General features: G+C 46.0%; 1 protein-coding gene and 1 non-coding gene across 5 annotated transcripts in view; both read right to left on the reverse strand.

Moving 5' to 3' along the window:
• Nucleotides 1-26,588, reverse strand: part of MASP1 (MBL associated serine protease 1) — a 103,111-nt gene that overhangs the window by 50,391 nt on the left and 26,132 nt on the right. For 3 of the 4 annotated variants that reach the window (XM_053387355.1, XM_053387353.1, XM_053387357.1), the window contains exons 3-7: nt 13,730-13,907; nt 11,407-11,538; nt 9,366-9,562; nt 8,308-8,455; nt 2,257-2,375 (exon numbers count right to left, since the gene is read on the reverse strand). In XM_053387355.1, the coding sequence (XP_053243330.1) occupies nt 2,257-2,375; nt 8,308-8,455; nt 9,366-9,562; nt 11,407-11,538; nt 13,730-13,907 (774 nt within the window). Of the gene's footprint in view, nt 1-2,256; nt 2,376-8,307; nt 8,456-9,365; nt 9,563-11,406; nt 11,539-13,729; nt 13,908-20,326; nt 20,548-26,588 lie in introns of those variants that run through there. The other variant, XM_053387356.1, reaches the window with a different exon arrangement.
• On the reverse strand, nt 14,149-14,317 carry LOC128414955 (U1 spliceosomal RNA). The gene has a single exon (XR_008330770.1). It is a non-coding gene; the product is annotated as a U1 spliceosomal RNA (small nuclear RNA).

Consider the following 26,588-nt stretch of genomic DNA (forward strand, 5'->3'; position numbering starts at 1 on the left):
AACAGACTCTCTTGGGAGGTTGTGGACTCTCCTTCCTTGGAGGTTTTTAAGCAGAGATTGGATGGCCATCTGTCATGGATGCTTGAGCTGAGATTCTTGCATTGCACAGGCTTGGACTAGATGTCCCTTGGGGGTCCCACAGAATTCTATGATTCTGTGAAATCTAAACACCCTGTTAAAAAATCAGGATGAAATCAGGACGAATGCTCCTTGTCAGTTATTGCCCAGTTGCGATTCGAAATAGATAGTGATAAAAACGAACTAGTCAAAAGCAATAATTAAAATATATGAGAAAAAATTAGAAGCTGTAATTAAAAAGCAGCTTCCAATTGTTGTATAACTGCCCTGTAAACAAATGCTCAATAAAGGCTGAATGTAATCTGACCTCCATGTGGCGTTGTGCAAACTAATCAGGGTGGTTGGTCAATAAACAGGTCCTCTAGACGACCCCTCTAGGTTTTTGTGTTAAAAAAACCCTGCCTTTCTTCCAGTTCATAGTCCAAAGAGGCTAATGACCAAAAATGCAAAACAAGATGTTTTAAGCAAGGAGGTATAGCATTGAAGTAGGGACGTGGGTGGCGCTGTGGGTTAAACCACAGAGCCTAGTACTTGCCGATCAGAAGGTCAGCGGTTTGAATCCCCGCGACAGTATGAGCTCCCGTTGCTCGGTCCCTGCTCCTGCCAACCTAGCAGTTCAAAAGCACATCAAAGTGCAAGTAGCTAAATAGGTACTTGACCGGCGGGAAGGTAAACGGCGTTTCCGTGCGCTGCTCTGGTTCGCCATGCTGGCCACATGACCCGGAAGCTGTACGCCAGCTCGCTCAGCCAGTAAAGCGAGATGAGCGCTGCAACCCCAGAGTCGCAACTGGACCTAATGGTCAGGGGTCCCTTTACCTTTTTATAGCATTGAAAGTGGAACAATGGAAGTTTCCATATGCTGAGTGAGACCATTGGTCCAGCTAACTGATACTGTCTGCACTGGCTGGCAGCACTTCTCCAGGGTTTCTGCCCTACTGATGATACCAGGATTCGAACCTGAGACATTCTCCATGAAAAGCAGATGCTCTATCACTGGGCAACGCCCCTTTCCAACTGGTTAATTTTGGGACCAACGAGGCAAATGTGATGGAGCCCTCAGCTGGGCTCCCAGTAGCATACTCTCCAACATTCCACTGGAGTAAACTGGGACGCGTGTCTTTGGGTGCTGCTCTCTTGCACGAGTCAGCAGCTGTGTTTTTGGTGCCGCGAGACAGCATGGTAACTCCAATCCTGAAAGACCTTCATTGGCTCCCAGTATGTTTCCAAGCACAATTCAAAGTGTTGGTGCTGACCTTGAAAGCCCTAAACGGCCTCGGCCCAGTAGACCTGAAGGAGCGTCTCCACCCCCATCGTTCAGCTCGGACACTGAGGTCCAGTGCTGAGGGCCTTCTGGCGCTTCCCTCATTGCGAGAAGTAAAAATACAGGGAACAGAGGGCCTTCTCGGTGGTGGCACCCGCCCTGTGGAACGCCCTGCCACCAGATGTCAAGGAAATAAACAACTGTCTGACTTTTAGAAGACATCTGAAGGCAGCCCTGTTTAGGGAAGTTTTGAACGCTTGAAGTTTTATCGTGTTTTTAATATTCTATTGGGAGCCGCCCAGAGTGGCTGGGGAAACCCAGCCAGATGGGCGGGGTATAAATAAATAAATAAATAAATAAATAAATAAATAAATAATAATCATGGTACCACTGGAAGCTCATCCTCCTCCCTGAGCTCAGTGGCGCTGTAAGGGGGAAACAGGACATTCCGGGATCTAATAATAATAATAATAATAATAATAATAATAATTATTTATACCCTGCCCTTCCCGGTTCAAAAACCAGGCTCAGGGCGGCTTACAACAAATTTTAAACACTTAATTATAAAAGCAGCATAAAATACAGTATAAAAACATGAATAACAATAAAATTCAAAAATCAAAAATCAATTTAAGGGAAACAAGCATTAGATAATCCCCAGGGCTAGCTGGCTGAATTGGTCCTGCTTGGGCCAGCAAGGAGGCCAGGGGAGAATGAGCTGCGGGGTCTCAGAGCGGGTGATCTTCGTGAAAGGGGAGGGGGAAGGAAGAGAAGGGAAATAAAAGATCAGGTTGAATTCAAATTAAAGACCAATCAGAAGCCGGAATGCCTTCTGTAATTCTAGGATGTGCAAGGGAACTTGGGACAGTGGTGGGAGATGCTCTAAGTGCCGCCACAGCCTCCCCCCCCCAACGTACCTTTAGGATGTTGTATCCGGTGTTGCAGCTGACGACCACCTGGTCTTTGAAGGTGTATGTGGCCTGGGACGGCTCGATCTTACCGTGGGGAGGAGGCTCCACAAGTGGGCAGGGGTCCCCTGTGGGGCGCAGGCAGGCAGAGAGAAAGAAAAGGGAGGAGCCCTCAGGTGATGATCGACATAACAGCATCCGTAATATTTTGAAAATGAAATAAACTACGCAACTTAAGACCATTTAGCTGCCCACACGAACCACTTCAATTGGAGGAACTGTCCCTGCTGCAGGTGTCAAGTATTGTCTGTTTTGCATTGGTAAGAATTTAAGTCGTTTAGGGAAGCAGTGGCTACACTTTGGAACTCCCTGCCGATTGATACCAAGCAGGCGCTTTCATTGTACTCTTTTCGGTGCCTCGTCAAAAATATTTTTATTTTTTGTTTGGACAAGCCTACCCAGATGTTTAGAAAGGTCCTGTGAGTCTTAATCTGCTTTTAACCTGTTGGTATTTTAACTTTGGAAAATTACAGTGGTACCTCGGGTTACATACGCTTCAGGTTACACACTCCGCTAACCTAGAAATAGTGCTTCAGGTTAAGAACTTTGCTTCAGGATGAGAACAGAAATCAGGCTTCAGTGGCGCGGCGGCAGCTGGAGGCCCCATTAGCTAAAGTGGTGCTTCAGGTTAAGAACAGTTTCAGGTTAAGTACAGACCTCCAGAACGATTTAAGTACTTAACCCAAGGTACCACTGTATTGTTGTTAATTTTTCTTTGTGAGAATTTTATTGTTTTATCTTTTTTTTGTAAATCGGATAGGCTTAAAGGGCATCATGTTGCAGCAGTCTGCTCCAGAAGATGCAGCTGCAATGTTAAGCTGCTCCAGAAGATGCAGCTGCAATGTTAAGCTGCTCCAGAAGATGCAGCTGCAATGTTAAGCTGCTCCAGAAGATGCAGCTGCAATGTTAAGCTGCTCTAGAAGATGCAGCTGCAATGTTAAGCTGCTCCAGAAGATGCAGCTGCAATGTTAAGCTGCTCCAGAAGATGCAGCTGCAATGTTAAGCTGCTCCAGAAGATGCAGCTGCAATGTTAAGCACTGTAGAGGGAGCAACTGCGGTTCCTGCACTGGAAGGGGTTGGACAACGAACCCTGCAATTCTGTGATTCCGTGAAATGCGCAAATGTTTCTGGAGAGGAAAAGAACGACTCCTGTCGTCTTGGACCGAAAACGGAGAGTTCTGTGCCCTTTTCACTGGTGCATCCAAACCACTCTCTGTGACTCAGTTCAAGGAGGAAATGGAATAATTGCTTCTTGATTTCTCGGCATGGAAAAGCTGAGAGGTGCAGCAGCGACCATCTGCCAAAGGATCAATGGGCAGGGACCAGAACAGAAGTGTGGTGCTTCTAAGCCACTGGGAGCAAGCCCGGCTGAACACAGAGGGGCTTGCTTTAGAGTAAAGGTGCCTAAGACAGGGGGACGTGGGTGGCGCTGTGGGTTAAACCACAGAGCCTAGGACTTGCCAATCATAAGGTCGGCGGCTTGAATCCCCGCGACGGGTTGAGCTTCCGTTGCTCGGTCCCTGCTCCTGCCAACCTAGCAGTTCGAAAGCATGTCAAAGTGCAAGTAGATAAATAGGTACCGCTCTGGCGGGAAGGTAAACGGCGTTTCCGTGCGCTGCTCTGGTTTGCCAGAAGCGGCTTGGTCCTGCTGGCCACATGACCCGGAAGCTGTACGCCGGCTCCCTCGGCTAACAAAGTGAGATGAGCGCCGCAACCCCAGAGTCGGCCACGACTGGACCTAATCGTCAGGGGTCCCTTTACCTTTACCTTTAACCACAAACCTTACAAGTTGTGACGATTTGCTACACAGTAGGCAAAAACCAAATGGCTCCAGCCAATCAGCCAAATGGACAAAATTCCTACAAGGCCCCTGCCTCATGACAGGCATAGCAAGGTCAAGCACAAAATCCCCAGTTCAGGGAGGGTGGGCGGGTGATCCGGTGCACGCAGCAAAAGAGGACGCCCAAAGCTGCGTGTCCAGTATTTAAAACTTTTGGGCCCAACCCACAAATTGGCAACATCAAAATCTCCCCAGAAATTCAATTGCCCAATCACAGCCTACGACCATGCAAACGGATCTGCCCAGGAACAGTGGGGTGGGCTGCTAGACCCCTCCGCAACACGTGCTCTCTCTTAAGGAGAACACGCTTTCCCTGACATTTCCTCGTTACTCTCCACATTTTATTTGAGCTGTCACATGACACGGAAGCCACTTCCGGAAATATGACGGAATATAACACCAGTTTAGCGCTTATTTCTGTGTTATTTGCAACTCCCCCCGCCCCAAAGCAAACAACACAGAAATGAACACTAGACCTGTGCTGTACTCTGCTGAGTTCTGGGAGTGGCTTTTGTGTTGCGCGAAAGCTCAGTTATAACATAGAAATGATTAACAGGGAAATGTCGGGGAAATGGAATAAACTTCTGTGTGAATGTGGCTGAAGGGAAACTGGAAGCGAAGCTGCAGAGGAGCCTGGACTGTGTCTCCATTTCTCCTTGTTGCCATTCCAACATGGCGGGAAATAGACTGGGATTTGTAAGCTGCGGAAAGGTAGAATGTGGGAGAATGGTGGTGGTGCCATTTGAGAATGAATATGGGGCCTCACCTCAGCAGACACATCACCTTGCCAACAAAGATCCGTATAGTTAAAGCTATGGTTTTCCCAGTAGTGATGTATGGAAGTGAGAGCTGGACCATAAAGAAGGCTGATCGCCGAAGAATCAATGCTTTTGAATTCTGGTGCTGGAGGAGACTCTTGAGAGTCCCATGGACTGCAAGAAGATCAAACCTCTCCATTCTGAAGGAAATCAGCCCTGAGTGCTCACTGGAAGGACAGATCGTGAAGCTGAGGCTCCAATACTTTGGCCACCTCATGAGAAGAGAAGACTCCCTGGAAAAGACCCTGGTGTTGGGAAAGATGGAGGGCACAAGGAGAAGGGGATGACAGAGGACGAGATGGTGGGACAGTGTTCTCGAAGCTATCAGCATGAGTTTGACCAAACTGCGGGAGGCAGTGGAAGACAGGAGTGCCTGGCATGCTCTGGTCCAGGGGGTCACAAAGAGTCGGACACGACTAAACGACTAAACAACAACAACAACAACGTTGTAGAAAGGTGGAATGTTGGAGACCTTGTTGTGGTGCCATTTGAGAATGAATATGGGTCCTCCGGTGCCAAAATTGTGCTTCTCTTGGAGTGAAATGCCTGGCTTGGCTTCTCACCAAGAAATTGATGTCTCAGACATAGGTTATAAAAGATCAGGCACATTCCACACAACATGCAATTATTCACAGAAAGCAATTAATTTAATGAATTTGAGACACAATTATAACATGCGGTGTATGTATATATTTAAAAATAGCAGTGTTGTTTATTCATAACAGGGAATTTATCCATTTATCTCCTTCTTTCAACGCACATTATGCATTTTATTATTCCATTTAGAAGCCATTTTTTCCAAATTGTTAGGCAATTGAATTGCATGTTTGAGTTAAGCCGTCAAGCTGCATTTTTTCAAAAAAAATTTTTTTGTATAGCTGTGCCCAGTAGCTATTATATTATTGGGTTTTTTTTGGAAATAATTGCATGTTGTGTAAAATTTACACTTTCCTTGGTGGTCCTGACATTTTACAATCTGCACTGGTGGTGAGTGGTCGGGAATTATTCCTCTGTGTTTGATTCAGGCAACTGATGCTCAGCCAGACCATAATTCGAGGCAGATTTGAGTGGGCAAACGCAACAGAAGGATGAGGCTGATGAGCAACCAACATCTTGATTTTAGTGGGCATGCAGTTTAATGAGCTTCAATAAAATAAAATAAAATAAATGCATTTTCATTTGGAAACTTGGGCCCCCCATGCAGTATTTATTTGGAGATAAAGTGCCAGAAGATGTATTGAAAGAGTGGCTGGGGAAACCCAGCCAGATGGGTGGGGTATAAATAAATTATTATTATTATTATTATTATTATTATTATTATTATTATTATTATTACTTGCATGCAAGCTTAAGGTCCCACCTGGACCATACATTGAAAGTAGTATCATATTGCTTTAAACCCATGGTTCTCAAAGGGTGTGCCGTGGCAGGAGAGAATGTCAAGTGTGAAAAGGATGTTACTTTTTTTCTGTATGCCACAACAGCTGTGAGAATATTGCTAGTGAAGAATTGGAAGAAACAAGATTTATCAACTATCGAAGAATGGCAGATGAAGATGATGGACTACAGTCATACCTCAAGTTGAATGTGCTTCAGGTTGAGCATGTTTGGGTTGCGCTTCGCGGTGACCCGGAAGTGACGCAGCGTGTTACTTCTGGGTTTTGCCGCTTGCGCATGCGCAGACGCGCAAAATGATGCCATGCGCATGAGAGGAAGCGGCGAAACGCGACCCGCGCATGCGCAGACGGGCCGTTGCATCTTACATTCCGTTCGGGATGCGAATGGGGCTCCAGAACAGATCCCGTTCACATCCTGAGGTACCACTGTATATGGAACTCGCCGAACTGACTGGAAGACTCCGAGACCAGAGAGAAGAGACGGTGGAAGAAGATTGGAAGAAGTTTAAGGAATATTTGAAAAAATATGTTAATATTTAAATCTTAGAATAGCTTTGGAAGTGGATTTAGGCTGTAGGGTTAGAAGATAGCGTATTTTAAAATACTATTATTTGTAAGTGATAAAATGTGAAGATTTTTATGGTTAAAGTAAGTGTGATAAAAAAATGGTTAGAAATTATGATATATGAAACTGCTAAAGATGAGGTAAAATGAAAATCAGATAGGGGGGACTTGGGGAAGCCCACCTAACAATGTTTAGAAAAAATTAGGATAAGACAAGAATCTATTTGTATTGTTTGTTTTTCTGTTTGTGTTGTTTATTTGTGCTATAAAATAAATAAATAAAAATTGGGAAAAAAAGAAAAGAGAATGGCATGTGTGGCTGGAAGATTCAAGCATAATCTCCAATGGGAGAAATTATGGAAATGTGATATCAAATTTACGGTATGTTACACAATCAGAGAAAGTTTGATGAAAATGGTGTACCAATGGTACATAACTCCGGTAAAATTGGCTAAAATTTACAAATTAAAATCAAATACATGTTGGAGATGCAAGAAAGAAATAGGAACAATGTTTCACATGTGGTGGGAATGCCGACCTATTAAACAATTTTGGAATGAAATATATGAAGAAATCAAAAAGATGTTTAAAATATCTTTTAGTAAAAAACCGGAGGTGTTCCTTTTAGGTATAATCACAAACGATATTCCTGACAATCAAAGGAAAGTATTCCTCTATGCGACAACAGCTGCCAGGATGCTCATAGCAAAAAATTGGAAAGGGAGAAAAATTCCATCAATGAAAGAATGGCAAATTAATTTTTGTGAATATATAAATCTGGCAAGACTCACAGCATTCATAAGGGGACAATCGGACCAAAAATTAAAAAAAAAAAAATTGTTCTGGAGTAAGTATATCGGTATGTAATGAATGATGCTTTGCAGGGTTAAAGAAAGAGAAAAATGGTGTAAAAAGTATAAAGATAATCTACATTAGACACAACAACTTAGAAAGAGTAAAAATTTTGAGGTCTTAGAACAAAGGAAGGAAGTCAATATGTGTATATGTATGTAAGGATTAGATTAGAATGATGATATCGTTTTATTTGTAGATGTGTGTTTTTGTTCTGTTTTTTGTGTTCTTTTTTCTTTTGTGTTTTGTTTTGTTTTGCTTGTTTGTACTGTTTTATTTTGGATTCAATGTTTGTAATTTTTGTTGTAATTTTGCATTGAAATATATATATATATATATATATCCTGATATATATCTCAGGATCTGAGCACACGAGCCCTCTCTCCTCTGGTAGAGTCTGGTCTGTGCGGGGACTAAGAGCCTCTCAGCACCCTGAACAGACTACAGTACCCATGATTCTCTGGGATGCTGCTGGTCTAAGTGTATAGAACAGGTGGGGGCTAAGGAGCGTCGCCTCGGGGAAGATTACCTATTGCTGTGTAGGACAGCTTCCACCCTCCATTCTCTCCAGAGTTGTCACTGTGGAACAATATTTGAATGCTGTTGCTCTTCGTTTCGATGCGTCCTGGCGATTTCTCTCCACAAAAAGGCCCAAACTCCTGACGCCCGGCTTTGATCTGTCAGGAAAAAACAATCAAAGGAGGAGCAGAGAAAAGGCGAGACCATCATTTGTGTCTGGTTGAAATCAGGCAAGTCGAATGTAACCGTACCATACTTAAAACACAAGGGTGTTTGTGTGTGTGTGTGTGTGTGTAATTTCTCCCTGGCCTCCTGGTATTTTCCAGTCGCTGTGGAATGTAGTGGTCAGGTGGGATTACTATGAGGAATTATGAAATATGGAGCAAGCCACTGTGTCCGCAATGAAAGCATTGCCTTGACTGGGTTTGATTCATTGACAATAATTTCTGATCCCACAAGCCTCTGCATCTCTGCCCATTTTCTCTACTGTCCATTTTCTTTCTCTCTGCCTGACAGGCACGTATAAGCATTCTGAAACATAGACCAGTTGCTTCATCAGGCATCCTCAGTACATAAAGATCGTAGGTTACTTTGATGTAGTTTGTTAATCTTTAGATAGATCTTAAGGGCCAGGAAGAGAGTTCACAAGGAGATGGTAAATACTGCCATCCTTCGTCTCCTGTTTACTCTTGTTTATGACCTCCAGGTTTGCTGAATGCATTCCTCCTTTTATTCCTATTTTATTTACTCCGAACTACATATGCATGCTTAAGTAGGGAATTGTTTCTTTGTAGTTAAAAGAATTTCTTCTGATCTGACTTTGTTCCAAGTGGGGCTTTTTGAAATGCTCAGAGGAAATCTGATTGGTTCTTACGAACACTGTGTAAAAGTTCTTTTGTGAATAAAACGACCTGGGCCGAGGGGTGGAGAGATTATGATTATTGGCACTCCTCCCGGAGTCTTGCTGGTCAAGCCTCGTGTGTATTTTATTAATCAGAGTCCAACCTTTCCTTGCTTTGGGAATGCTACAGTGGAACTCGAGCCAGATCAGCTTGCTGCTGCGCTCACCTTGATGTAGTCATACGGGCAGGTGACCTCCGGGTGGTCTTCAATGTCAAAGTTGTCGTTGAACTCCAGCGTAATGAAGAAACCCTCTTCCAGCTCAATGCGGTACAAGCAATCGGAGCTCTTGGGGTAGGAATTGGGGAAGTCTGGGCTGTTGATCACCCCATTCCTCTGAGTGAAGAGGTTGTCGCTGCACTCCACTGCAAGGGAGACAAGGGTGAACACACGGTTAGAATATTCCGTTCCACCTTAAGGGACGGGCATGAGACTGTTGTAGGTCACATGTCTGTTTACACTCCGGCACAGTTTGCTGGGAACTTCTGTTTGTGTATAGCTTTTGCTTAGGCTGCTTGCTTTGGAGATGAAGGGGGAGAAGACATGTTTTTCCTTTCGTCCTGATGTACGCTGAATAAACTGCTTGTAAATATGCTCAACACAGCCTCTCCCTGCCACTTCTGTTGTGCAGCGTTATTTACTCTGCTGAGTGTGTGTGCCCAGCTTCTGAAGGCTTCTGAAGCCAGGGCTGCAGTTTCATGCTGATCTAAGGACTGGAGATCGGCTGGCACACCGGACGGTGGGCTGGGGCCTGCTGGGGACCTGCCAATTGCCCCCGATTCCTTGGCTGCATCCCAACACACACAACACCTTGGCTACATTGTGTCTGCCAGGGTCAGTATTGCTGTGGCCAATGGTCTGACTCCACAGAAGGCCACTTCTTCCCATGTTTCTAGGGGACGAGCAGTAATAGCTCAGGGGCTAAGTGCATGCAGGAGAGATCCTGGTTCAACCTTGTGACACAAGGTCCTGGTAGCAAAACTGGTGGAGAAACAGCACAAGTTGGGGTAGAAATCTGTGGTGAGGCAGCAGCTTCAGTGACAGAGGATTCGGATGTGGGTGAACCTGCATTGCTAGCCACAAGCCCATGGGTCTAACTGCAACTGACAAGCCTCTGCATTTGGCCTGTAAGGCCATTTTGGGCAAACCACACCAACTGTCAGGGACCGTGCTGAGGAGGGCTGCACTGAGAAGGAATGGTGGGAACTCCCCCGCCGTCCCCCGTCCCCCTGCTCCTGCTCAAGATCCTGAATCTTCCCAGGAGCAGTGGGACAGTATGGATTTGGAACAGTGGTTTACAGAGGGATATAGTTCAGAAGGCAGAAGCTGGGAAGAACTGAGTGGTGAACAGCTAGGAGAAGAAGAACTGGGAGGGAGAGGGAGAGAGAGTTAAGAGACTCTCTTTTGCTGGAAAGCATCCATCTGCTCAGCCCAAGGTCAAGGCAAGCAGATCAGGTGGCAGAACAGAAAGCAAAGTGGTTGCGAGTTCAGGTTGTAAGACACGGAAGTGATGGGGGTGGGGGTGGGGTGAAATCCTTAATTGGGAGCATCTTTGTCCTAGGAATGGATGCTTTGTTCTCCCTCTGTGATCATTAAAATTTCTAACTGGTAAGAGACTCCTTTTGCTTTGTTCTGCTTCTCTACTGCCAAAGGGGGGTGCGGAGAGGAAGCCTGACACCAACCTGACAGTCACCCCAATTAATATAATCTATTATTTTGAATCCATGCACTAAGTGCTAAGCTTGGAACTAAAGCTCCTATTAAAGGACACGGGTGGCACTGTGGTCTAAACCACAGAGCCTAGGACTTGCTGATCGGAAGGTCAGTGGTTTGAATCCCCGCGACGGGGTGAGCTCCCGTTGCTCGGTCCCAGCTCCTGCCAACCTAGCAGTTCAAAAGCACATAAAAGTACAAGTAGATAAATAGGTACCGCTCCAGCGGGAAGGTAAACGGTGTTTCCGTGCGCTGCTCTGGTTCGCCAGAAGCAGCTTAGTCATCCTGGCCACATGGCCCGGAAGCTGTCTGCGGACAAATGCCAGCTCCCTTGGCCAGTAAAATGAGATGAGTGCCACAACCCCAGACTCATCCACGACTAGACTTAACGGTCAGGGGTACCTTTACCTTTTTAAAGCACCTATTCCCCACCCCTGCTCTCAAGTCTCAGAGCAACCAGCCCAGTTCATTCCCAGCACTGTGATACAGGCAATACCTTTGCAAGTCCTGTTGTCAGAATGGAGGATGTAGCCAAACCGGCAGGAGCAGTAGTACCCGCCAATATAGTTGTGGCAGTGGTGGTCACAGGCCAGCTCTTCGTCGCTCTTCTCCAGACACTCATCGATATCTGTTACAGAACAGGAGGGAGCGGCAGACTCGTAAAGCAAACCCTTTAGGATTCTGTGGTTTTCAAACTCGGCACCGTCGCCAGGCAAAAGATCTATATGGACCCCAGGTTGTGCTTACTTTCCAAGTTTGTGGGAGGTAACTTCAGTTGACCAAGATACGAATGCCTCATTTGCTAACAGCTTCCCGTTCCGTCGGATCTCAAGGCTAGAAGGCTAGGTGCTGGTTTTGACCTTTAAAGCCCTATGCGGCTGAGGACCCACGTACCTAGGGGACCGCCTCTCCTGGTATGCCCCGTGGAGGACCTTAAGGTCCACAAATGACAACACTTTGGAGGTCCCAAGTCGCAAGGTGGTTAGACTGGTCTCAACTAGGGCCAGGGCCTTTTCAGTACTGGCCCCGACTTGGTGGAACACTCTGTCACAAGAGACTAGGGCCCTGCGGGACTTGACATCTTTCCGCAGGGCCTGCAAGACAGAGCTGCTCCACCTGGCCTTTGGTTTGGACTCGGTCTGACCCTTAGTTTTCCCTTCCCTTATGGCCTTGATCTATGGGCTACTTTTAAAATGAGGCTGCATTTTAAATTGTATTTTAACTTGTATTTTAAATTGGTTCTCCCCCCCCCCCCATTATGTTTTTATTGTAATTTTACCGGTGTTAGCCGCCCTGAGCTCTGGCCGGGGAGGGCGGGGTATAAATAAAATTTATTATTACAGTGGTACCTCGGGTTACATATGCTTCAGGTTACAGACGCTTCAGGTTACAGACTCCGCTAACCCAGAAATAGTGCTTCAGGTTAAGAAGTTTGCTTCAGGATGGGAACAGAAATTGTGTTCTGGCGGCACAGCAGCAGCAGGAGGCCCCAGTAGCTAAAGTGGTGCTTCAGGTTAAGAACAGTTTCAGGTTAAGTACGGACCTCCGGAACGAATTAAGTACTTAACCCGAGGTACCACTGTACTATTATTATAGAAGGAGGCTTCTGTGTATTCTACAACAAACTGGTTCTTAAAAGCCTTATTTGTAGCCAACCAGAGAAATTGCCCCACCAACTCTGGGCTCTCAGAGGGGAAGTGGACCCGATGGACTTTGCATCTGCCTGGTGGTTTATTGTAGCTAGTTTAACGACATGGTTGCACAGATGGCAAATTCCATCCAAATATTATTTCATATGGCGCCGTTTTTTATTGTATGATTTTTTTGGATCAGCTGCTTATTGCTTATCTTGGAATGATGCCATAATACTTGGAATGATCCTCTTTTGTGAAGTTTATCTTCCCATTTTCCTTTATATTATCATTTTATTTATTTGTATGCCACCCTCCATCACAGACCTCAGGGTGGTTCACACACACAAAAATTCCAACATAAAAACACAAAATACATGATGAACACAAGAACGAAAATGACAAACCAATAACCGCCCCCCAAAACACACTCATTGTCTTAAACCTCTTTATCTTATACCTGACCAATGCTAATTCTTTTTTCTCTTTTGTTGAATTATTGGAATGCTATGTGAGTCTTGTTTGCTACACATTTACTAAAGCAAACACTCAGTTTCCTTCCCATTTTGACCTGGCTGCTATCCTTTATGAAGTGGCTTCTGCAACGTCAAGGCTTGACTACTGCAACATACTGTATTGGTGACTGCCCCGGGAGACTGTCCAGAGGCTTCAGCAAGTGCATAAGTCATTGAAACAAATAAAAGCAATTTCATTTTTTAAAAAACCCATCCAAGTACAACAAATACTATTTACTGGGGACAAACAAACCTTTCAATTAGAGTTTGTTTAGTGCCACCCTTTTTGCCAGCATATAGTCCACTGGGTTTTAGACTGCTTTGTTGTGGGTTTTAGTTGTGTAGTACAGTGGTACCTCGGGTTAAGCATTTAATTCGTTCTGGAGGTCCGTTCTTAACCTGAAACTGTTCTTAACCTGAAGCACCACTTTAGCTAATGGGGCCTCCTGCTGCTGCCGCGCCGCCGGAGCACAATTTCTGTTGTCATCCTGAAGCAAAGTTCTTAACCTGAAGCACTATTTCTGGGTTAGCGGATTCTGTAACCTGAAGCGTATGTAACCCGAGGTACCACTGTATTTTAACAAACCACACTTTTGATGTATTTTAGCTGTTGTCAACTGCAGGTACTTTGGAGTCCAGCGGCCTGGGCAACGAAGGCCAAGCGGTTACTCACCCACGGCTGTGTAATGGGCGTCAAACCCTGTGAAACGTTCCTCGTTGGAGAAGTCCGATCGGAAAGTGAGGCTCATGAAAGAGCCCGGGGAGACAATGGCCTGCTGCCCCGGGGTTTGCTCTGTGTCCGTGGCTTCCCTCCCGCAGAAATTTGCCAGGACTTGGTCCTCAGACTCCACCTGTTCCAGGCCCAACAGGAAAGAAAAAGAACCATCAGCTTCAAGGTGGAAATATATTGTTGCAGCAACACCAACAGATACATACATCTCCAGATCTGGGCTTTGCAGGACAAGAAGAGGAAATAATAATAATAATAATAATAATAATAATAATAATAATAATAATTTATTATTTGCACCCCGCCTATCTGGCTGGGTTTCCCCAGTCACACTGGGTGGCTTCCACAAAGACCAAAAATACACTAAGATGTCACACATTAAAAACTTCCCTGAACTACCACAAATTATGCAGTCGAGTTTCCCGCATTTGGGGAAATTGCAGGGGTCAGCACACCCACAGTGCAATGGATGAGCCTCACCCTGGGAAAACCTCCTTCATGATCAAGGTGTCTCCCCTGCCAGGTAAGAAATAAGGGTAATATATTGTTCTTTCACTGTCTGTTGCAGCAACATGCCTTTCCAGACCTGGGTTTTCCACAAGAAAAAGAGGAAATAAGGGTGATGCTACTGCAGGTGATGCCCCCATTAAGATTCACAGTCAAAATCAAGTAGTTAGTGGAGGAAGAAGGGGGGGGGTAAAATAATAATAATAATAATAATAATAATAATAATAATAATTTGTTGTTTTCCAGAAAAAAGATGCTTCAGAGTGTCTTACAAATCCACAAAACACAAAATAAACTTGATTATCAATTAAAAACAAAATCGATAGAAAAAATACTATTGTTATTTATTATTGTTATTTTTTGAGTTTATATACCATCGGGTGGCGCTGTGGGTAAAACCTCAGCGCCTAGGACTTGCCGATCGCATGGTCGGCGGTTCGAATCCCCACGGCAGGGTGCGCTCCCGTCGTTCGGTCCCAGCGCCTGCAAACCTAGCAGTTCGAAAGCACCCCCGGGTGCAAGTAGATAAATAGGGACCGCTTACCAGCGGGAAGGTAAACGGCGTTCCGTGTGCTGCGCTGGCTCGCCAGATGCAGCTTTGTCACGCTGGCCACGTGACCCGGAAGTGTCTGCGGACAGCGCTGGCCCCCGGCCTATAGAGTGAGATGGGCGCACAACCCTAGAGTCTGGCAAGACTGGCCCCTACGGGCAGGGGTACCTTTACCTTTACCTTTACCACCCTATGCCCGGAGGTCTCAGGGCGGTTCACAGAAAAGATCACAACATATAAAATCAGAATAAAAACAGCAACTCAATAACGTGCCCCCCGTCCAAAAGAGCCACATTTTAAAAGGGTATAGGATGTCCATCAGGTCAACCAAAGGCCTCCTGTTTAAAAAGGAACGTTTTTGCCTGGTGCCTAAAGGTGTATAATGAAGGCACCAGGCAAGCTTCCCTGGGGAGAGCGTTCCACAGATGGGGAGCCACTGCAGAGAAGGCCCTGTTCTCGTGTTGCCACCCTCCGGACTTCTCGAGGAGGAGGCATACGAAGAAGGGCATCAGAGGATGATCTCAGGGACCAGGTAAGTTCATATGGAAAGAGGCAGTCCTTGAGGTGTTGTGGTCCTGAGCCACACAATATACAATACAGTTCAAATACAATACAGTAAAACAAATACAAGCACAGGCTGTATGTGATAAAAGAAAGTGCATCTTTGCACAGCTCATAAATTGTGGAACTCACTCCGACAAGAAGCAGCAGCGGCCACCAGCTTGGGTGGCTTTTAAACAGGATTGGGCAAATTCAGAGAGGAGGAAAGGGCTATCGATGGCTAATAGCCACAATTGCTCTGCTCTGACTCCACAGCTGAAAGCAGCAGAGCTTTTGAACACCAGTTTATGGAACTGGCAGGAGGAAGGGAGAGGACTCTTGTGCTCGGATCCTGTTTGCTGGTTTCCCATCAGGGCATCTGGTTGGCTCATTGGTGTGATCCAACATTGGTCTGACATTCTTTTGTCTGTGTGATAATAATAATAATAATAATAATAATAATAATAATAATAATAATTTATTATTTGTTTCCCGCCCATCTGGCTGGGTTTCCCCAGCCACTCTAGGCGGCTTCCACAGAGACCAAAAATACACTAAAATGTCATACATTAAAACTTCCCTGAACAGGGCAGCCTTAACATGTCTTCTGAATGTCAGGTAGTTGTTTATCGCTTTGACATCTGCTGGGAGGGCGTTCCACAGGGCGGGCACCACTACCGAGAAGGCCCTCTGCCTGGTTCCCTGTAGCTTTGCTTCTCGCAATGAGGGAACCGCCAGAAGGCCCTCAGCGCTGAACCTTAGTGTCCGGGCAGAACGATGGGGAATGGAGACGCTCCTTCAGGTCTACTGGGCCAAGGCCGTTTAGGGCTTTAAAGGTCAGCACCAACACTTTGAATTGTGCTTGGAAACGTACTGGGAGCCAATGTAGGTCTTTCAAGACCGGTGTTATGTGGTCTCGGAGGCCGCCCCCAGTCACCAGTCTAGCTGCCGCATTCTGGATTAATTGTAGTTTCTGGGTCAACTTCAAAGGTAGCCCCACGTAGAGCGCATTGCAGTAGTCCAAGCGGGAGAGAACTAGAGCATGCACCACTCTGGCGAGAAAGTCCGCGGGCAAGTAGGGTCTCATCCTGTGTACCAGATGGAGCTGGTAAACAGCTGCCCTGGACACGGAATTGACCTGCGCCTCCATGGACAGCTGTGAGTCCAAAATGACTCCCAGGCTGCGCACCTGTTCCTTCAGGGGCACAGTTACCCCATTAAGGACCAGGGAGTTCTCCACACCAGCCCGCCCCCTGTCCCCCAAAAACAGTGCTTCTGTCTTGTCAGGATTCAGCCTCAATCCGTTAGCCGCCATCCATCCTCCAACCGCCTCCAGGCACTCACACAGGACCTTCACCACCTTCACTGGTTCTGATTTGAAAGAGAGGTAGACCTGGGTGTCATGCACGACATAGCAATGTTAAAACACAATTATAGTGGTAACTCTGGTTGTGAACAGGTTCTGTTCTGGAGGCCCGTTCGCAACATGAAAGGAACGCAACCCACAGTGGCGCGTGGGTTGCGATTCACGGCTTCTGCGCATGTGTGTGACGTCATTTTTGCGCGTATGCGCATGCGCGAGTGGCGAAACCCAGAAGTAACCCTATCCGGTACTTCTGGGTTGTCGCAGGACACAACCTAAAAAACCATAACATGAAGCAAACGTAACATGAGGTGTGACTGTATAAACCCACCTTCCTGAACGGATTTTTAAAAAATAAAATAAAATTGCATTTCTGCATTTTGCACCCACAGCCACCAGCAGTGAAACAGAGGCTCACGAGTGCCCCAGATGGCGTGTGATGTGTGCCATGGAGCCTGAAACCTTTCCCAAAATTAGGCAGGCCTTTTCCAAATGGAACATATCCATTATCAAACCAATGTAGGGCTGTTGTCGCCGTTTCTTCTCCTCTGATCTCCTACCCAACCCGCTTCCTGGAGTCTGAACATCGTTTGGAAACCAGGCTGGTCTGTAAGTCATGGCACAGAAGAGGGACGGAACCTCTTTTGCATTTTTGGGATGGCTTTCAAATCCTGCTTTCATACACAGCGATCATTTTCAAAGCACTGCCAGCCACCCCGAACCCACAAGGCAAAACGCGCCCCAAGTCCAGCTAATCAATCACAGTCGGACCCTGCAGTTTCCTGGAAGGAAAGGATCCTCTCTGGGTAAGTTAAACAGCACCAAGGCCAATAACATGTGGGTGATCTGAAGCGTAGCTTTTCCAAAAAGCAGACCCGTATTCTGAGACGCGCCAAGCCCACAGCCTTCCAAGGCTCTCTGCCACACCCTGCCCTTCCAGAAAGTATGTAAACCTTTTTGCCACAAGACTGGGAGAGCGAAATCCAAGTGTATTGTGGCACCAAAAGACCATGAAGTCATTCAGCCACTGGGAACTTTCCATCAGGTTGTCTTAATTATCACAGCTTAGGAACAGATGAAGACAAATGCGCTCAGGATGTAGGCAAAAATTGTTTCCACTCCGTTGGAATATTATCTTTAAAAATAGCTGCACGGCAAGGAGCCGAGGGCTTGCAAAAAAGTCAACGGAGACAATTTTTTTTTGGGGGGGGGAGGCACAGCTCATATTTCCTAGCTCAACCCCCTACCCTGCCATCTCCACTTGAACAGGTCACAGGTAGATGAGCTGAGATTGCTTAGGGGCGAGGAGAACAGTTGCCAGCCAACTCCAGGTGGGGCTACCCCTGGGGTCAGTCTGGAGCATGAGTAGGCAAACTAAGGCCAGGGGGCCAGATCCGGCCCAATCACCTTCTAAATCCAGCCTGTGGCCGGTCCGGGAATCAGCATGTTTTTACATGAGTAGAATGTGTGCTTTTATTTAAAATGTATCTCTGGGTTATTTGTGGGGCATAGGAATTTGTTCATCCCCCCCAAATATAGTCTGGTCCCCCCACAAGGTCTGAGGGACAGTGGACCCGCCCCCTGCTGAAAAAGTCTGCTGAACCCTAGTCTGGAGACTGCAGCTTGTGCAGAAGGTGCCAGCGAATTTGTGTGTGTGGTCAAACTACTGCCAGCATGCAACACCTTGCTTGCAAAATTTGATCTGGCTGCAAATTTGCTAGCGGGCCAACAGAAAAAGGGTCTGGAAAACCAAGCCTGATGGGGATGGGATGAGGGAGTTGGTGAGCTGTCTTCAAATATCAAATATCATATGGAAGATGGAGCAAGCTTGTTTCGTGCTGTTCCGGAGGGCAGGACCTGAACCAAGGGATTCAAATGACAAGGAAAGAGATTCTGACGAAACATCAGGAACGACTTTCTGACAGTAAAAGCTGTTCAGCAATGGAATGGACTACTAGGAAGGTGGTGGAGGATTTTAAAATCCTTGGAGGATTTTAAGCGGACGTTGGATAGCCATCTGCTAGGGGTTATTTAACTGAGATTCCTGCATTGCAGGGGGCTGGAATGGATGACCTTTGGGTTCCCTTCCAGCTCCACAAATCTTTTATTCCATCTGTTCTGAGGGCCAGGCAGAGAGTCAGAGACACTCTTTCCTGGCCCCAGTCTGAGGCTCTCCAGCCCTGCTCTAACCATTGCACCATACACTGGGTCCCCAATATGAATTTTCCTTTCTCACTTCATACTGTCATGTCTGCAATTACAGCTTCACAATCCCAGCCACGTAAAGTGTGACCCAGACATGGCAATTTCTCCCCCTTCTGCATCTCTCCTTCTAACACCACGATTTTAAAAATGTGTGAGAAGATGCACTCTCACAGCGAAGTATGTTTTTCATTTTATATCGAAAGGCCTCTGGTATTCACTCGCTTTCCCACTTGCTCCCAACTTTCACATCTCAACCCACAAACGCTTTCATTTTCACAAAGTCCCCTTCTGGTGCTGTCTCCGTCTCGTTCTGTCATCCGTCACATGAAATGTCATGCCAAAAAGACATAGAAAAAGAAAAAGAAACAAACTATACGCTAGAGAATTCCAACACTCTTTGCAAAAACCAAACATGACTATGCTCAGCAATACCCCGTGTTATTAGATTTAACCTCTGACGCACAAAAGCAATGTGTGATATCAGATGATTAGAGAACCTCATGGAGGAAAAGGCTCTTGATGGGTACTGGATGAGTCTTACATCTGGTATCGGAGAAAGCACTTATTTACACAGCTCATGGGGTTCTGCCCTGGGCTGTTGCTCAACATCTTTTTAAACAACTTAGATAAAGGAATAGAGGGGAAGCTTGTATTTATCATTACAAAAGACTGGCCAGACTCCCCAGGGTATCCAATCAAGTTAGCATTAACATGTAACACACTCAGATTTCTGCTGTAGACCGCCTTTTCTGTGATGTAGGTATGGTGTATGGGGTGGTGGTGGTCTTGAGCTCTAGGGCAGGGAACACCTTGGTTCGGGGTCCTCCTCCTTTCCTGCATGTGAAGGGGGCACCCTGTTGCAACAGTTTAATAAAGATCAGGCTCACTAGCTGCTTTGCTTCTCTATATTCTCTGGTTGGCCTCTGTTCTTTTCTCCTACCAATAGGGAACCTACGTAAGGACTCCATACGGGCTCTTGGATACCCCATAAGGGAAAAAGGGCAGATTTTGGTTTACAACACTGGTAGTGGGGAAAGAGAAGAAGAAGAAGAGCTTGGATTTGATATCCCGCTTTATCACTACCCAAAGGAGTCTCAAAGCGGCTCACAATCTCCTTTCCCTTCCTCCCCCAGAACAACCACTCTGTGAGGTGAGTGAGGCTGAGAGACTTCAAAGAAGTGTGACTAGCCCAAGGTCACCCAGCAGCTGCATGTGGAGGAGTGGGGAATCGAACCCAGTTCACCAGATTACGAGTCCACCACTCTGAACCACTATACCACTCTGGCGCACTGTTGCACTCTGGTCGTGCTGATGGGCTTCTCAGAGGTAGCAGGACTGGATGGGCTATTGGCCCGATCAAGCAAACTTTTCTTACGTTCTCCCTACCAATCTCACTTTAAAGTCTCACTCCTGTTTTCCGGGGATTGTCAGCACAGGCAGAACTAAAGAGCAGCTCAGGTGAAGCTTCTGTCCCAGGCAGATCAGATGCCAAAGATCTTGCAGAAACCCAGAAGTCCAATGTTGCAACAGTTCTTAACCTTTAGCCAGTCGGAGGCACGGGGCAACGGTCTCCTCCTTGCTTCTGCAAACTGTTTCCTAGCATGTTTGCACAAATTGCTTTCCTGGATTAGACGAAGGTTCACCTTGTCCTGACCTAAATGGGCAATGATTGGCTAGATAGGGACGTGAGAAAAACACATGCCGGTTTCAAGGCAAGAAAGGATAAAGGAGAAGGTGCTAGAAGGAGCCGACAGAAATGTGATTCCTGGTGGAGCAAGAAACGGCCCCTCCTGTAGGGCTGCCAGCTCTTGAATTTGAAACTTTTTCTGGTTTCTGATGATAGGAGTGGGAGAGAACGAGCTGAACCTGCCTAATTCACACTTTCTGGAACAACAAACCAAAACACAGCAAATCCTATTCTGAATTCTGCAATGCCGTTCCCCATCCAAAATAATGTGTACAAAATAGACATAGAATCATAACAGAGTGCAAGACACCTAACTAACGTAATCAGCTCTAACCTATTTCCTACTTAATTTTGACTGTGTCGTTTGTGCTCTGTACATGCACAGACTGTTTCTTTGGGGTATAGGGGGTATTTTTTATGCCTTTTTAGAAACTGAAATATAAATATGAAGTTAAGATTTTTAATTAATAATAATAATACAGCGGTACCTCGGCTTAAGTACTTAATTCGTTCTGGAGGTCCGTTCTTAACCTGAATCTGTTCTTAACCTGAAGCACCACTTTAGCTAATGGGGCCTCCTGCTGCTGCCGCACTGCCGGACCACGATTTCTGTTCTCATCCTGAAGCAAAGTTCTTAACCTGAAGCACTATTTCTGGGTTAGCGGAGTCTGTAACCTGAAGCGTATGTAACCTGAAGCGTATGTAATCCGAGGTACCACTGTAATAATAAATATTTTTATTTTTTATACCCCGCCCATCTGGCTAGGTTTCCCCAGCCAGCTTACAGCACATGGCAGCATTTTTAAACGACCCCAATCTCAAAGTGATGCAGCCATCTCTTTTGGCAGGGAGTTTGCCGCGCCTGGGTTCTGCACAGTCACAAAGCGTATTGTAAATAAAAAGTTAAGTAGCTGGTTGCAGCCACAGCAGAGTGAGGACAAAGCTCCTCTTGTTGGCTGGGTCCGTCTCCCCTCGCCTCATCGCTTTCCCCTGAAGCCCTTTAAAAGAAAGCAAAGGGGATTTCCTGAGACAAATGAAGAGGGGCCAGTCTCCCTCCTGGCATCCTGGGTGCAAATTCTTTCCCTTTCTGGCTTGGTACCATCGTCTGCCACCCCCCGTGTCCCTATATTAGTCAAATGCCTTCCCAGTGCTTAGAGACTCCATCCCCTCTAAGGTCTGGTCTGGACCGGGTAACCTCTCCCAGACAGGGACCCTGTCTGCATTCCTAATGGAAAGATTTGAATATGAATATGTCCTTTCTCTTTTTGGGGGGCATGAGAGAGTCGAGGGAGGCCCCTTTCATTCCGGAGATGCGAGCACCTCAAACTCTCGTGGCAAACGAGGGAGAATGGATGGGTGGGTCTCTGAGCTGTCATCCTTCAGAGAAAAGGGATATCAAGTTTGTTTAGTATTTTTTAATTGCATTTATTGTTTATCATTTCACTGCATTTCTGTCTAACTTTTTTCTCCAGGGAGCTGAAGGTGGTTCTCTTCCTCTTCGTTTAATTAATCCCTACAACAACCTTTTAATGCGGGTGAAAGAGGAGAGCGCAAAACATGGTCTGAAGCTCAACATCAAAAAAACGAAGATCATGGCCACTGGGCCCATCACCTCCTGGCAAATAGAAGGGGAAGAAATGGAGGCAGTGAGAGATTTTACTTTCTTGGGCTCCATGATCACTGCAGATGGTGACAGCAGCCACGAAATTAAATGACGCCTGCTTCTTGGGAGAAAAGCAATGACAAACCTAGACAGCATCTTAAAAAGCAGAGACATCACCTTGCCAACAAAGGTCTGTATAGTAAAAGCTATGGTTTTCCCAGTAGTGATGTATAGAAGTGAGAGCTGGATCATAAAGAAGGCTGATCGCCGAAGAATGGATGCTTTTGAATTCTGGTGCTGGAGGAGACTCTTGAGAGTCCCATGGACTGCAAGAAGATAAAACCTCTCCATTCTTAAGGAAATCAGTCCTGAATGCTCACTGGAAGGACAGATCCTGAAGCTGAGGCTCCAATACTTTGGCCACCTCATGAGAAGAGAAGACTCCCTGGAAAAGACCCTGGTGTTGGGAAAGATGGAGGGCACAAGGAGAAGGGGACGACGGAGGACGAGATGGTTGGACAGTGTTCTCAAAGCTACCAGCATGAGTTTGACCAAACTGCGGGAGGCAGTGGAAGGCAGGAGTGCCTGGCGTGCTCTGGTCTATGGGGTCATGAAGAGTCGGACACGACTAAACGACTAAACAACAACAACAACCCTGTGAGGAAGGTTGGGATGAGAGGCAGCGACTAGTCCCCAAGGTCACCCAGTGAGCTTCATGGCCACTGTAGGATTTGAACCCTGGCCTCTCAGCTCCAGGTCCAACACGCTAGCCAGTACACCACACTGGATCTCCAAGCTGAGAATCTAAAGACTCCAAGGTAACCTTACACAACTGGGTGTGACCCTCAGGTGTTGGGTGATCTACAACTTCCACTAGTCGCAGACCACAAGCTGGTTGGGGCTGACAAGACTCGTGGCCCAAAGCAGCCGGTGAACATAACAATGTAGGGTGGGACTTGCAAGATCAGGCCAATGGCCCATTGACTCCAACATCCTGTTCTCACAGTGGCCAGCCAGATGCCTGTGGGAAATCGTAAGCAGAATTCGAACACAAGAGCAGCTCTCCCCTCCTGCAGTTTCCAGCAACTGAGAATAATAATAATAATAATAATAATAATAATAATAATAATAATAATAATTTATTTATACCCCACTCATCTGGCTGGGCGGCTTCCAACAAAGTATTAAAATACAATGGTCTGTTAAACATCAAAAGCTTCCCTGAACAGGGCTGCCTTCAGATGTCTTCTAAAAGTCTGGTAGTTGTTTTTCTCTTTGACATCTGGTGGGAGGGCGTTCCACAGGGTGGGTGCCACAACCGAGAAGGCCCTCTGCCTGGTTCCCTGTAACTTGGCTTCTTGCAGTGAGGGAACTGCCAGAAGGCCCTGGGAGCTGGATCTCAGAGTCCAGGCAGAACGATGGTCTGGGCAGATTCAGAAACATGACTGCCTCAGACTAGGAAGGCAGAGCGTAGCCATAATATCTAGTCACCACCAATAGCCCTCTCCTCCATGAATTTGTTTGGTCCTCTTTTAAAGCCATCTAAGTTGTGGACATCACTGCCTGCTGTGGGAGGGAGTTCCATAGTTTAACTAGCCGCTGCTTGAAGTACTTACTATCCCCTGTCCTAAAATGTCTAATAATAATAATAATAATAATAATAATAATAATAATAATAATAATAATAATTTATACCCTGCCCACCTGGCTGGGTGTCCCCGGCCACTCTGGGCTGCTCCCAACAGAATATTAAAAGCACAATAAAACTTCAAACATTAAAAACTTCCCTACACAGGACTGCCTTCTAAACATCAGATAGTTGTTTATTTCCTTGACATCTGACAGGAGGGCCTTCCACAGGGCGGGTGCCACTACCAAGAAGGCCCAACATTCAGCTTTGTTGGATATGCAGCAATTCTAGTATCAAGAGAAGAAAAAAAAATTCTTTCCATGGGATACTTTCCGCATGCCATGCATAATTTTTATAAACTTCCATGCTGTTGCCTCTTACATGCTTTTTCCTGAAACTAAGAAGTTTGGCCCCCAGATGCACAAGGCTTCTCTAAATCCTTATTGGCAGGCTGTGGCACCATCATGTAGGATAGTTTTAATTTCTCTCCCTCTCCTGCCCTCACTGCTCTTTTAAGAATTGTTTCAGAGGACACTGAACCTCAGATCTCTGGGGTAGCAAGTGTGTGAGAAGCTACAATAGGATACTCCCAGATGGGAGCTTACCGGGGGATTTTTTGCTGCTCGTGCCTCAGAATGGCCCACTTGCAGGGTTAAGCCCCCTTGGACTCTGCCCCCAAATCCCTTTAATGCTCTTGTGTCCATCTAAATCAATGTGTCTTTTGGGTAGTGACAAAATGGGGAGCAATGGCAGGAAGGCAACAGGGAGATTAAACAGAAGCTTCTCTTCATCACTAATAATTAGAAACATTCTTTTTTCCCAAAAGAGAAAGGAAAAATTATGTGCAAGTAGCAACCCACATTCATTTGCTGGTGGGTTTGTTCGTTTGGGTAATATATTATCCTCTGCCAAGTTTCACTTCGTTTGGTCATGTTGCATAATCTCTTGAATTTTGTCTCTCTCACACACACAAACAGGGTGCTTTATTCAAACATGACTCTCATATGTCATTCACGTTCCACACTTATTGTACACAGGAAATATTCACGGACACAGCTAAGCATCTGGAAAGCACTTTGAGAATGTGGATCGCTACCTTCTTTTTACACTTAGCATACAGATCCCATGCAGACCTCTTTAAAAAACACACTTCTGAGTTAGAATTTTCATAGATGTTCCACGATTTTTCGGCAGCTGAGCTCATGGTTGGACAGAGTTCGTGTCAATCAACTGAAGCTCCTATAGCCAACAGAGCGGCAAGGGTTTTAAAAACCGCAGTGGGTATTTCCATTGGGGTTTTTCAGTCATACAGTGGTACCTCAAGTTACATACGCTTCAGGTTACATATGCTTCAGGTTACAGACTCCGCTAAATAGTAACTCGGATTAAGAACTTTGCTTCAGAATGAGAACAGAAATTGTGCTCTGGCAGCGCGGCAGCAGCAGGAGGCCCCATTAGCTAAAGTGGTGCTTCAGGTTAAGAACAGTTTCAGGTGAAGAAGAGACCTCCGGAACAAATTACCGTAAGTACTTAACCCGAGGTACCACTGTATTTACTTGCTCATGAGGGACAAATGGACAAAAGTGCATGCCCTCCATCCGCAAACTGATAAGGTCTAAGGTTTAATTTGAAACAACATTCATTTATCCATGGCCTAGTAAGTACTTAATTAAAGTCTCTGGCTTTGATTTCACAATATAGATAGAAGGAACAGTGCCGGATTTAGGTAAATGTAAAGGGACCCCTGACCAATAGGTTCAGTCATGGCTGACTCTGGGGTTGCGGTGCTCATCTCGCTTTATTGGCCAAGGAAGCCGGCGTACAGCTTCCAGGTCACGTGGCCAGCATGACTAAGCCGCTTCTGGCGAACCAGAGCAGCGCACGGAAACGCCATTTACCTTCCCGCCGGAGCGGTACCTATTTATCTACTTGCACTTCATGCTTTCGATACTAGGTTGGCAGGAGCAAGGACCGAGCAACAGGAGCTCACCCCGTCACAGGGATTCGAACTGCCAACCTTCTGATCGGCAAACCCTAGGCTCTGTGGTTTAACCCACAGCGCCACCCACGTCCCATGATATGCAGTAGAAAAGAGTAAATAAAGAACCCATGGAGGGGTGGGGGGAAGTCAAAAGATTAGGAAGAATCTCATTTATTTTTTATTATTATTTATTTTTGAGTTTGAATGTAAACACTAATTTGTAAAATCCGGTAAGTTTTTTTTATATAAAAAAAGAAACTGTTGCTGGATCGGGACCTTTGCATTTCGGTTTCCTGCTGTTTCACATTGATTTGAGCCACCCACCCTCACAAAGGCCATTCTCCTCAGTCCACCAGCACCACCACAAATTTCCTGGCCGCCTGCCTGCTCTCTTGACACTCCATTTCCGAGAATGCTTTCACTCCTGCAAATGGAATTTTGCTGCTTTAATGAGGAGTTTATATATACGTTACAAGGGATGGATTATATCCTCCCCTCATTAACCCAATTAGCGCATTCCAGGCCAGGCCAGGGAGAGGTTGACGGCCTCCGCCGTTGACTGCCTGCTGCAGGGTAGCAATGAAGAACGCTGGCATTGAGAGGGTTCCCATGACATTGTAGAAACCACTTTCGAAAACAGATCCTTACACTGTTTCCTTGCATCCCAGTCCCTGAATTTTGCAACGCAGTTCTGCAGCCAGCTAACGTCCATTTACTAGGATAAAGTGGGTATGGA

The sequence above is a fragment of the Podarcis raffonei genome, chromosome 5 (assembly GCF_027172205.1).
Source record: "Podarcis raffonei isolate rPodRaf1 chromosome 5, rPodRaf1.pri, whole genome shotgun sequence".
In the NCBI taxonomy this organism is placed as follows: Eukaryota; Metazoa; Chordata; class Lepidosauria; order Squamata; family Lacertidae; genus Podarcis; species Podarcis raffonei.